This window comes from Alligator sinensis, unplaced genomic scaffold (assembly GCF_000455745.1).
Source record: "Alligator sinensis unplaced genomic scaffold, ASM45574v1 scaffold97_1, whole genome shotgun sequence".
NCBI classification, from domain to species: domain Eukaryota; kingdom Metazoa; phylum Chordata; order Crocodylia; family Alligatoridae; genus Alligator; species Alligator sinensis.
In genome coordinates this window covers 217265-230400 of record NW_005841921.1, presented here as the reverse complement: position 1 = coordinate 230400, position 13136 = coordinate 217265, and the positions used below count along the sequence as shown (strand labels likewise).

General features: G+C 38.5%; 1 protein-coding gene across 4 annotated transcripts in view; it reads right to left on the bottom strand.

The window, feature by feature from the left end:
• Window positions 1-10011: 10011 nt before the first annotated feature.
• The window catches only part of CBFB (core-binding factor subunit beta), a 63221-nt gene continuing 60096 nt past the window's right edge, over window positions 10012-13136 (bottom strand). For all 4 annotated transcript variants that reach the window (XM_006019044.2, XM_025198427.1, XM_006019043.2 and 1 more), the window contains one exon: window positions 10012-12037. In XM_006019044.2, coding sequence (XP_006019106.1) covers window positions 12015-12037 — 23 coding nt within the window. In that variant the 3' untranslated portion in view covers window positions 10012-12014. The remainder of the gene's footprint in view (window positions 12038-13136) is intronic.

Genomic DNA, 13136 nt, shown 5'->3' with positions numbered 1-13136 from the left:
ATGCAGGGGGTTGGACTCGATGATCTATTGAGGTCCCTTCTGACCCTAACATCTATGAATCTATGACAGAAGGCTCCCTGCATCATCTTCTCTTCCACACCAATGGAGAAGCCATATCCTCCTTCTTAGCATTCACTGCAGTGTTGATTTCCAGAGGCTAAAATACAGCCTAGTAGCTCCCCCCAGCTCCCCCATCTGATCTTGCTGCTATGGAAAACCCTCATCACATCACAAACCATCATGTGACAGGCTAAATAGAGAAAAACCATCTACCATGCAGGAAGTCTAGTGGTCAGGACAAGGAAGTGAAGACTCCTGAGTTTGTATTCTTATCATCTCTCTGCAGGACTTTGGGAAAGTGTCTTAGTGGGAATTTTAAGGTGGGGATTGAGCCTATCCACCTTCCTAGGGAGTTGCAAGGTTCAATTTTTATAAAATACCTGAGAGCCTTGGTGAAAGGCACTGCAGCTATGGTAAGTGTGAATGCTAAAACACATCAAGGCCAGATTCCATGCTCAGGTACTAATCATAGTGAAACCTCTACCGTGACCACGGCTTGTACTCTAATACAAATGTGACGATTTATGTGAATAAAACCCCAAGTTAAAATGGCTTTAGAAAGTAAGTCACATGCTTCACAATCCAACTAATGCTGTGCCCCGGTGGCCATGTCATGCATCCTTTAGCACAGCATAACTGAAAGCAGAACTAGAAAGAGGATACATCTTTTGTGGGACTCTTCTTTCAAGCAGTTCAGCTAAGGAGACAAAGTCTGATGGCAGCAGCATGTTTAGGAATAAATTTGGCATGTCTAGAGCGCTAAAAATAGCTAGCATGTCTTTGTAAACTGTCAACAAAGTCTCATCTGGCCTGAGAAGAAGGCCGACAAATTTAAGCCCAGAAAACAGTATGTTCAAATAGCTTGAACAAAAGCTTTGGGGTATGATTGCATAGCAGGTTTTCTTCACTGAAATGCCAGTTATTGGTGCTCTCCATCCCCATGATTCATACTCCAAGTCCTTTAACTTATACCTGAGGTGAGATAAGCCCCATATGGCAAGCTTCTTTAGGGGCGTGGGTCATTGTATGTTAACTGTGGCCCAAACAACCCATCTACCCACTTCATAATGCGGAGGCAACAGAGGTGTGCCTAACTGTGCTTGAGTTGGAAAGGGTTCCCTGGCTGTTTGCACAATTCTTGCACCTTTATCTTTCAGCCCTTTTACTTATGTACTTCCCATTTGCCTGCAATGCTCAGAAAGCTGTCTGCTCATTTATAGACCCTTGCTCACCCTTCCACACTTCATTTTCCACTGGCCTCTGAACAGCTCAGAACGAAAACTTTTTCTCTATTTATACCATTGCATTAGCATGATGCTCTGAAAGGTCATTTTAGAAGTTCATCTATCTGCGTGTGCAGTGTACACATTGCTAAACAACATTTATAAAACAAATATAAAGAAAAAACATTACAGCTATTTCTTAGTCTTCCATTTTCTTATTCTTAAATTTAAGAAACACAAACAAATAAGGTTTTGCTTAATCATTAATAGATGACAAGCTGATTCCATCCAAATCCAACCCCCTACCTGCCAACCCACACAGCACTCCTGGTTACCTTGCCATTGCAATTTGTTTTAGAGAGGTATCTGTAGATGCCTGTTTCTAGATCCCCTCTCCCCCACCACCACATACCCATGCACACTGTTTCTCTGGCCTTCTCCATGCTCACAGGTATTACGGAAGAAGTTCATACTTGGCCAGGAGATAAGGCAAGTCATTTCCTCTAAATCTGACACTAGCACTATGGCTTAGTTTTACAATAGAAAAATGATTTAAAAAGGGGCTGTCCTGGGCTTGTCATTATTGTTTGTAATAGTTGCAGCTAGAAATCCCCAGCTGAGACCAGAGATCAGTTCTGCTGTGGCCCATACAGATGTAGCAAGAGAACCTGATCTGAAACATTCCAATCTAGACAATGGATTGGGAAACAGAGACACAGGGAAGAAGTTCCTTGCCCAAGGTCTCAATGAATGATCAGCAGCAGAGTGAGAAAAGCCTCCCAGGTTTCCTGGTTTAGTGCCCATGCATCAGGTAACATTGCTTCTCTCTCTCAAACTCACAATGTCAAAGACCAACCACATTATCTCTGCAAAGGCCTGAATCATCAGAATCAAAAAGAAACATTTCTAAAGCTGCTCTTGGCATGAAAATGTTTCACAAGACAGGTTACTATTACAAGTCCACAACAATACTAGTCCAGTACCAGTACCAGTCCACTTCTACCTCCTTTCTGTAAGAATCCCAGTCTGCTGTTGCTCATAATAGTCTGGATAATGTTACATTAGCTAAATGGGATTTAGCAGAACATTGATAGCAATAAATAAAAAAAAGTACAGTTGTTTTGATTCTTTAGGTCTATCGTGTGAGAGGGAATGGAATGAAAATGGACCCTTTTGATAAATCTGAAATTTTAGCTATATAAGAAATTGGTGCTAAATTGCTGTTACATGATTTGTTGCTATTGTCTACAAGCAGTCCAGTAAAAACAGAAACACACACTCCCGATTTCCTTCTCAACTGAATTGGTTGTATACTACCGCCACTGACTTCAGATGAACAATCTCTCAGTTATGACAAGTGTAGTATCAGGCCTACTTTACAGCATACTGGGACTTCTTACAATCATTTTCTGATGAATTTTGCACTCAGAAAGGGTCTAACATGAATTTAGCACATTTATACAGATTTGATATCATGACTATATAGCAGATGGTTTATCATAAGTTAATCAACATTAGTCTTGACTCTAGTCAGAAAATGACAAAAAACGAGGGGAGGTTTCTCCTTGCATGCCATGATCTAATGTTTCTGTGACAATTATATTTTTTCTTTCTTATCCAAGTAATTTGCAAAAAGGAAATTCCACGAGTGCATTAAATTATGAATAAATTTTTCCATCCTTCTCTCCAAGTTTCAAGGAGGCTGGAACCAGCACCTCACATTACCAACACTAACACCTTTGATTAGCACACAAGTGACAGAACCCCATTTTGCATACACTTGTGTTGGCAATACATTTAACCTTCTGACCACTGCATATTGCTGTGTACTCCTAGCCATCCCACAGAAACTTCCAATACCAAGATACTGTCTTTCAAATACAAAGATCTTTCACTTGCAAACAGAGTAGTTGGTCACTCTTAAGAAGGTTCTCTCTCAGCTATCAATCTGAGAACCCAGCTTTCAGGATGAGCAAAACTCGGGCTTTAAATCTGACTTCTGTCATCTGGTACCTTTAGGACTTCAAGAATGCTTCAAAAGACTGGCCAGCTGCTATTAGCAAATTGGTCACTTCTGTCTGATCAGCTGTTATTTTCACTTTAAAGCAGTATTTATATTAAACTCAGGCATATGGGCTGGAAAAGTGTTAACCCTAAAACTTATACCAGCATAACCTCAGAAAGCATTGAACAACATTGGATTAAGACATTAAAAAATAGGCCATATTTAAGCTCCTAAATAAAGATCTGAATTTCAAGAGTGCTGACAGTGTTGATGACCCATTCTTCTGGGGGAGGAATTAGATCAGTGATTCTCAATCGGTGCCACCAGATACACTGAAGGGTGCCTCAAGGTGTGATGAAATAAGCCAGGTGTGTGGAGACAAGCAGGTCAATGCAGGCTCAGGCTTGTCTCTACCTGGCTGACCCCTCACCTTCACTGCCTGGCCCCTCTGCAAGGATGGAAGCACTGTAATTTGTTTTTGAAATGAGATGACACTCAATTCATAAGACTTATGGAGGGGTGCCTTAAGTCCAACGAGGCTGAAAACCACTGAATTAGATATTCTTGTCCTATTAAGAGCCAGCCTGGCTCCGGCTGGCTTGGCTCCAATTTTATGCAGTGCACGCTGCCGCCATGTGCCCAACCCCACTTTTTTCAGGTGCAGTTTTGACACCCAGATCTCCCAGTGTCAAAAAACCCGGCCACACTGCAAATTAGCAGCATGGCAAATGCCTGCATGGGTGGTCCATGAGGTTTGTGGTACTGCAGACAGGTCTGCAGAGCCGCAACCCACATGAGTGCACTTGTCTGGATGTGCCCATGGAGTTTAACTTTTAAGATCAGGGCCATACAAGCAGCAAGGTGCAGGATCTGGGAGACCTCTGCTCAGTTCCCTGCTGTGCCCAAACTTATACATTACAACATGATTCATATGTTATGGTAATAGGGACCATAGCAGATGGTAACAGAACTAATATGTGAAGTAGGATCATTTTGTCTCAAAAAGAACTAATGGCCTTTTACATCAGCCCATTACTATGTCTCTCTCTCTAAATGGCTATTCAAGAACAGACATTAGCACAGGAGAAATAAAGGTCTATTTATTTATTGAGGGTCTGTGCAGAAGATGCCCATGACTAGAGAAGCAGGAAGGCTACAGATAATCACAATCAGAATCCATTAGTTGAGTGGACTGTACATTGCTGGTACAATATCTGCTCCTGCTCTGCTTGCAACTCAAGCCAATGGCAACAACCAATTACTTTTCTCACATAAACTTCAAAATAAACCAAGAGTGAATATAAATGACAAAGTTACAGGTTTTCATTCTTTCACTTTCCCTATAGTGAATAGGATCTGCAAATAATATCTGTTTTGGCTGCTTGCAGATGTAAAAAAAACTGCCTAAAAACACTTTAACCTTGGCATGTTCCTGCACTGAGTCCTGTGCATGCCCAGAAGAGGCAGCGCCTTAGTTGGACCCAGCTTGCCTGACATCTGTATAGATTGGGTGCTTTAGTGGGGCTTTTTTGGTGCTTTATTTAATAGCTTACTGAATGAACTTTAGCTAAAAGTGCCAAAAAGACCTGCCGAAGCATCTGTATATATCAGGCGCTATGGAGCCAGGTCAAAGTAACATGCTACTTCTTTGGTAAAGTGCTTTTTTTTTTTTTTTTTTTAAACATCAGCAAGCAGCCACAACAGTGGCACTGGAGGGGCAGGCTGGGAAGGAGCTGAAATGCTAGTGGTTAAGACATCAGCTTGTTTTTGTCTTTGCAGACTCCAGAAACTCTTGCAGAGTGACCTTCATGACAAGGCATAAGATATTGGTTGAATTCAAATAAAGTTTCTCACAAATACAAAGAAGTAGTAATATTTGGTGCAGAGAGGCAGATTTATTTTACCTAATCTGTTTTCTGTAAGGGCACTACAAGACGTGTATGTGCAGCTTTGTAACGTCCCTCCCTGAACAAATCTTTTAAGAAATCTTGCCATGGAACCTGGGTGGTGAAACAAAAACTAAACCCACTTCACATCCATCTCTTTCAGCTAATAGCCTCTTCTCTCTCAGACAAACATCAGCTATTTGCATCTGTGATCTCACTGAGAAGCACAGCAAGAAAAATAATGAATTGTGTGGATTGCACAGGGGGGAGCAGCCCTGAAACATTCCTAAAATACACAGGCAGAGTTGCACTCACCATTGGCTGCATACCAATTGCATATTGGTGCAGGAAACTAAAAGGCCAAATGCATCCAACAACCAAGTGCAGTCCTCTCAAAACTGTCCAACATGCTGTTTGAGGTGCTGGACACTACGTAGTACCCATTTGGCCCTATCAAAAGACTGCCATCAACTTCAATAAGTTGGGGACAAGGCCACATAAGAAACACTATAATTTGTTAATTTTACACTCTCCATGCAAGTGTTCAGATTTTTTTCCTCTTTGAAGCTGATCTATTTGGGGTTTACTATTAATGGCTACTTATTATTTGACAAACCTCCACATTCACTCTGCATCTCTGCCAAGTTTCAGTATCTGGGAGTGGGGAGATTATGGAAGTCTGCTTATATCAACTGGTAACAGTTAAATATGTTTAATACAATAAATGTAACATCTTGAGTAGTTCCAAGTCATACAGTGGTTGATTTATATTTTTTTACACAAACATCTTTATTCACCAGAGTCCCGATATAGGATGCTAAATGGGATGGAGACCTCAAATGACAGCAGACATGCAAAGAACTTAGGGGGCTACTGTACGAGTTAAATTGCAAATGTACCATTTCTCATAGGTTCTTTTTACAATTCTGGAGTTGGGATTCAAACAAATCCCAATTAAAAACATGGCAAATTTCATGTTAACCATGTAAACTGGCTGTACAGACAACAGATGGATGGACTCCTAGCAAGACCACAAATCATCTGAAGTCCCCAAACTATGCAGTAATTAAAAAATGGAAGAGATCCAAGTATGCTATGGATGGATTATGTGACAATGGGCTCTTGGGCTCTTTCCAGAAAAGTTCCCCCCATTTATTTTCCAGTCCTTCAACTAAAGGGTATTCAAGATCAGCACAGTGTAAAGAAGAGTATAAATTTACAGGAAAAGGAAGTTTGTTGTTTCCATTGACAAAAATAACTTGATTTTCTTAATAACCACCTCTTAATTACAGGTTAAATGAAAACAACAGCTCACAGGGACAGATGTTAAAACTGCTTTCCCCTTCAAAAGGAGAATAGGGGAGGTATTCATTTATAACTTAAAATAAGTGAAGAGTAAATCAAATAGCAAATCTTTTTGAAATCTTTCAGACTAGGGAGGTATAACAGGTGCTTGCTAAGCCCATACTGTAGAAGGGTGAAGTGAACCATTATTACTTTGTTTTTCCAGGTGGTGTTCAAGGTTCCCAAAACCAACATTTATTTTATTCACTCAGCCTTTGGTACTAGCAATTAGCCCAATCTTGTGCTTTGACCCCACCCACCTCAAGCTTGTAGTAATGCCATTTCTGTTAAATTTTTGCCCAGAAGATCTCCAGCTCATTGCCTGCATATACCAGCACAGTCTCCAACACAGACTAAAGAAAAAGGGAAAGTACTAAAGCACATCTCTCTAGTCAAGTATTTTTTAAGATTATCATTTAAGGTGGGATCTGAACCAATCACATCCTCATCTAGTTTGTAGCACATACTAAGTTAAAATGTCCCAAGAACGAACAAGCAAGCTGTAATAGGTTTACTGTTTTAACCAGGTCTTCAAAAATGTTTTTCAAACCCCTCCTAAACAAACACCTGACTTGACAAGGGAAATGCCAAATTTATTCTGAAAAGTAGCACAAGCTAAAGCATGGTCTATGTTAAATTAGTGCATTATTTTTTACCTACTACTCTAGCAGACATCAAGTTTCTCTCTAAAGATCTAATTTCCCATTAAAATCAACTTGATAAATTTAGAGACAGGGTTACTCATACATATTTCTAATCACCAACACTAAAAAGCCAACAAAGTTTAAGCAATGATATTCACACATTGAGTTGAGTCAGGTTAGTATTTTACAGATGGAAACTGAAGCACAGGAAAGGGTAAACAACTTGCCCAAAGTTAACAGCTTATACATGGCAGTGGCAAGGACACAAACTGCTTCCATTAAGTGAAAGACTTGAATTTTACTTATTATACTACTGGTTTTCACTCAGTGGTTTGAGGACCCCTGGGGGACCGCAGACTACACCCAAGGGGTCTGTGAAAGATGATTATGTTTAATTAAACGTATGTGAATACCCACACTTACAATTCAAAGGGGTCCCGCACCTCCATTCAAAATTTTTGGGGGTCTGCAAATGAAAAAAAGTTGAAAACTACTGCATTTTACCATAATAACTACCTGCCCAAATTCAATGGCTAGTTTAATGAGTTTGAAAATTCTGAACCAACATTAAAATTTTATTTTAAACAAGGATTTAAAATAATGTATGTGCTCAAATATAAGATGATTCTAATGATAAGTCAATCCCTCGTAATTAGATTCTATATATGGAAAGTTCAGGAATTTGGTAATTTTCCAGGTATAGAATCTAATGAACAGAGGTCTTGCATTTGTCCCATTGCTACATCAGGGAAAATAATTATGGAGGATCAGGTAGCCCCTATGCCCTCTGGCTTTCCAACTTCTTCCCCCCCATCCTTACATAGTGCCAAACCCTGCTCTCCCTTCACACATGAAAGTGATGAGCAAATTTGAAAAAAAAATCTTGAAATAAACATAACTGTAATAATTTGCACATAGTACCCATAGACTGTTCGTCCAGAATTGATACATTTTACCTTTTTTTGAAACTGCTGCAAGATTTAGCACAGGTACTCCATAAACACACTTTTAAGTAGCACTTTGGCACCTACTTACATATAGTACAAACTATGCATGATATTGGTTCAAAACCCAGAGACTCATGATTTACTATATATATAGTTCATTGGGCTAAGCCCCAGCAGAGTCGAGAGCATTTCAGGCCATATGTAGACCCCACTGCTCAGCAATGTTCAGTCTGTATGTGTATGTACTCCAGAAACCCTCCCCACAAAGGATCCATGGTGCTAACTGGGTGTTCTTGTCATGAGTTATGCGATCCTCCAAAAATTATATGCAGATGAAGCACACAGCAACCTGGTCCAGTTTCACCTCATGGTACGTGGGGCCACAATCATCATATGCAACAGGCTGGGAGGGATTCTGGATGAACTGTTTGGGGCCTCGTTTGGTGATGTTTGCCCAATATTTAAGGATGGTAAAGAAACATGAATCATTGGAAATGGGAAAGAAAGATGCAGCTCAGGTGTAGGAGTGAAGAAGTCAAAATCTATTCAATGTAGTGGCTCACCATGACTTGAAAGAGTTAATGCTGAGAGGAACTATGCTCAACGTGCACTACTATACATCTTATTCAAATGGGCTGAACTACCTAGCCATATGGTAGGTTCCCATCAGCATATTAAATGCAGAAATTAAGGCACCAAGGGGAGGATTGTTAGGGCTGGCTCTGGCCTTCCCTATGCTGGCCTGTGGAAGAAACACCTGCCCATTTTTTTTTTCTTAAGGCTCCCTCCTCCCCCTCCAAAAAAAAAGTTCCCATCAGCATGTTTGTGCAATACGGGCCATGTACTTTGTAGTCATGCTTAGCATTGGCTGCATTTCATCAAGGTCATAGTTGGTTATGAAGAATGTGTGTATCTGGAATCAGGCTCCTCAGTCACCTGAGGACCCATCAAGCCTGACAGACACCATCCTTGACTCCGAGGGACTGCTGATGACAATTGGTTACCATTACTGAGCACATGGTGCTTTAGCAAAAGTTCAAACATAGATAGTGTATTTAATGAAGTTTCCTCGAATATGAATGTAAGACAAGGGATTTTTCCCCCAATGCTGATTAGGGATGAAACCTAATTTTGTATTCAAGCAAATACAATTAATTCAGAGCTTCATTTACATAAAAGGAAATTTTGAAAATTTGGGAGTAAAATCTTGCCTTTTATCTTTATTCCCTTTCTAATGCTCTCATTTTGTATTTGGACTTCAAGCTGAAGTTTTTAGGGGGGGGGGGCGGGGGAATCCTGTATGTGACCTGGGGTAGCATCATCATCAAATGTTCAAATGTTTATGGTTTTTCAGCAGAAAAATGTTTTTCTTTTTCTTTAAAAAACACGTAACATTTAGCTTCCAGAATCTCCCAATCCTGTAAATTGAAGGGTTTTTTTAGAGCAACATTGCTTATACTGAAACATGCATACAAACAAAATTTCCTATAGAAGTACATGACTTTTTGCTGCTCTAACACATTGTTTTAAAAAAGCATTACTTTAAATTATACTACAAATCAATGGCTAAGTCTTACAAGCTAAACTACATGCAAAAAACAAGTTTAAAGGAGGTAATAACAATTTTCATTTCACCAACACTGATTGTGTTCCTTTACTATTACTACAAGTACTTTAGAATAGCCATTAATATTTTGAATATTCAAAGTAAAAGGGAATTTTAGGACTGGTTTAAATGACCACTGGATGTCACTGTTGCTTTAAAAAAAATTAACACTAAGACCTCAAATGATAGCAATTTGGAAACAGTACCCACACCATTCAGTTAATCTCTAACAAACATTTGTGTGCCAGTGTGGATTACCAGAATTGTCAGAAATAAATTTACAGCCATTTGTTTTCACTACACAAGAAGTTTATTATGAAAGTAAGTTAAACATACAACACAAAAGTAGCAAAAGCAATCCTGTAGCTTAAGGCAACTCTTAGAGGAGATGAATTCAAGAAAGATGATGCAACTTCTGTTTAAATAGAAATTATGAAAAATATCAAATTGCATCAATAACTTAAAACACACTTTAAAAAGTCTGCTCTAACCAGAAGAGGGTAAGGGCTTGTGATCTTAATGCCAGCATTAAGATATAGTAAGCAGCACAATGCTAAATGATGATAGGGAAAGTTCAGTATTTACACAGAGTAATGTTAATATCCGATAGCATAATTTTCTGTGTACTTATGGTTTAAAAAACACAATCCAAAACCATTAGGAAAATTATGTAAAATAAATATTCAGACTACTGCATCAAAATTACACAGAATGCAGAAAGGAACCAGGATAGTGCTAGGACTGTATGTATGTTACAGAAACTTCCTAGAAAAAAAAGGTTATTTGGGGAAGGGGGAAAAAAAAACACCTGGGTGGGCCAAAAGCCACATTGAAGCTGATCTTCAGATTACCCATAGCTAAATCAATGCATCCAAATATTTTCACCTGATGTTCCCACAGCCTCCTTTTCAAAATTGTTTACCAAACAGCTTCAGCATTTTAATATTAAGCAATTACTTCACATGACAAAATTCAAACGACTAAAAGTTAGAAAGAAAATAGATGCAAACAAAACCAAATGGCAGTACTTTTCAAACTGTTATGTTAGTAATGAAGTTAATGGAAATTAGGAGTAAGCCCTTTACAAAGTCATTCATTCACACAAGTAAATTCATTTCAAATCTTACCCTGGTGGAAAACATTACTGTGTAACTTTGCTTTATTTGTAGAAGATTTAATAAAAGAAAGTGGGTTATATGCACAATGAATTTTTCTGTACACAACCACTGATCTCTTTCATCATTCAGCATAATTTTACAAAAAGCATAAAGTATAAAATACATTTAAAGCAGCTATCTTAAACATGATTTAATACACATCATATTTGCAGCTGATCACTTTGTCCCCAGTTTAACATGCTGTCAAATTTAATCATGAAGTTGCAATATTCCATTTTAGAACTATTAAAAAAAAATCCCTGAATAAAACAGAAGCCAGCCTGCAACTTCCTGAAAGTTTCAGTAGAGTACTATATACAGGGGCACATTAACCCCCAAACTCATTTTGCACTGAAATAAAACCTAGAATAGGTCCTGGGACAGAATGTACTAGGACATAAAAATATATATATATTTTAAAATTAACATTTAAAAATATGGAACCAATGAGTTGTTAGCAGTTAAAAGAATACTGCAACTTGAACAATCAAAAACAAATGTTAGAAAATTGATTGACAGCTCTGTGCTACTGGGCTTAACTTGTTAATAATGTAAAAAAAAGTCATCAGTCTTTAAAAAGTCTTGCAAATCCACAAAAAAAGAAAACTGCAAAAAAGATAAGAATGCATATCTAAAAGCAGGAGCACAATAATGACAAATGAAACTTCCAAAAGCCCATATAAAAAAAAATCAAGTTTGGAATGCACTGGCTTCCAGCAATTTACAAAAAACAAAACAAATTGTAATCTGCAATATCTTGACCTATTTTTAAGTGACAATTTATTACAGTTGAGAAAAATGGTTTTATAGCTGCATAAGTTTCCATTTCACTAAGATAGTGCCAACAAAAATAAGTTTGCATAGAAAAACAAAATCTCAAATTGCCACTGGCTACATGCTTAAAATGGGAAATGCAGGTATTGTAACATAAACATAGTGCAAACCATGGCAGTTCATGATGTTTGTGACTGCCGCCGGTCAGGAAATAGACCATAGTATACCGAGTTATCACAGTTTCTGGTCTTTTATTCAATACTTTGCCAAGTATAAGCAATGCATATACACAGACCCATGGCATGTCTGCTGCTGCTGTTGATTAACGTAGCTTGAGGTCATCACCACTTCCTAGGTTAGATCCAGGACTAGGGTCTTGCTGTCTTCTTGCCTGTGTTAACAAACATGTGTTTAGAATAATACATATGATTTGGGAACAGCACATTTAACAATTCAACTAAAGCAATAAAACCATGCAATTCCAAGGCAAAAAGGTCAACACTTCAAACAGTATTAGATCAAGCATATTTAATGTTCCAAAATACCCCTCTGTACCTACCCCCACCTTATGCTTGCAGAAGGGGAACTGACAAAAGCCTCCCAAGATAGCTGCAGAAGCTGAGTTCTCTGACTTTCTGGCTTCCCCTCCCCAGTTCTGGAGCCATCACAGCAGCCTCCAGGCACTCAATTTCTCCCCCATGGATTTGGAGTTGGCAATTCAGAATTTCCCAGCTACCTGGTTTCCAGAGCTGGCAAGTTTTGTCCAGGCTTTGCACCTCTCTTGCAGCTGGGCTGGAAGGCTTGTCAAGTTCAGTTTCTGCCAACTGACTGGAGCCTTCCAGGAGAGCAGCAGGGAAGCTAAAAATTCTGCCTTGGTTCTCCCAAAACAGAATTCTTCTCAAAACCCTTTCCTGTTGAACAATTGTCTAAGGACTTATTGGATGGGAGCCCTATGCTGTAAGTATATAGTACAACAGCACAGTCTACACAAAAAGGCAGAAATATATTGTCATTATTCCTAAATAAATCCACCTGAAACATGTTAGACTGACAGACATTTAACACAATCTATTTTTTGTAGTGAAGAACTTCAATACATATAATGAAATAATAATGTACTCATTAACGTTATACCTACAGTTTTTTTGTTCATTTGTTTTTACCCTCAAACTAATCTCAGTTTTGGCCACTTTCAAACCATAAACAAAAACAGCTCGCTCACATGGAAAAATATTACTGAAGAGAAAAAAAGAAAAAAAAAAAAAACAATAAATGAAGATGGTGAAGTATCCTATTTTCTCAGGTGTGTCCTCAAGATCATACTGGTGAATACGTTTTCATTTATGTTAATAAAAAAAGCAAATTAAGAACCAAGTGCTTTATTATGCAAAAATTATGTAGATGCAGGTGTGACAAAAAAGTCTATGGATTAAGTCTGTATTTATAATCTTAACTACAAATTATAAACATGCCAACAAAAGTCAGAGTTG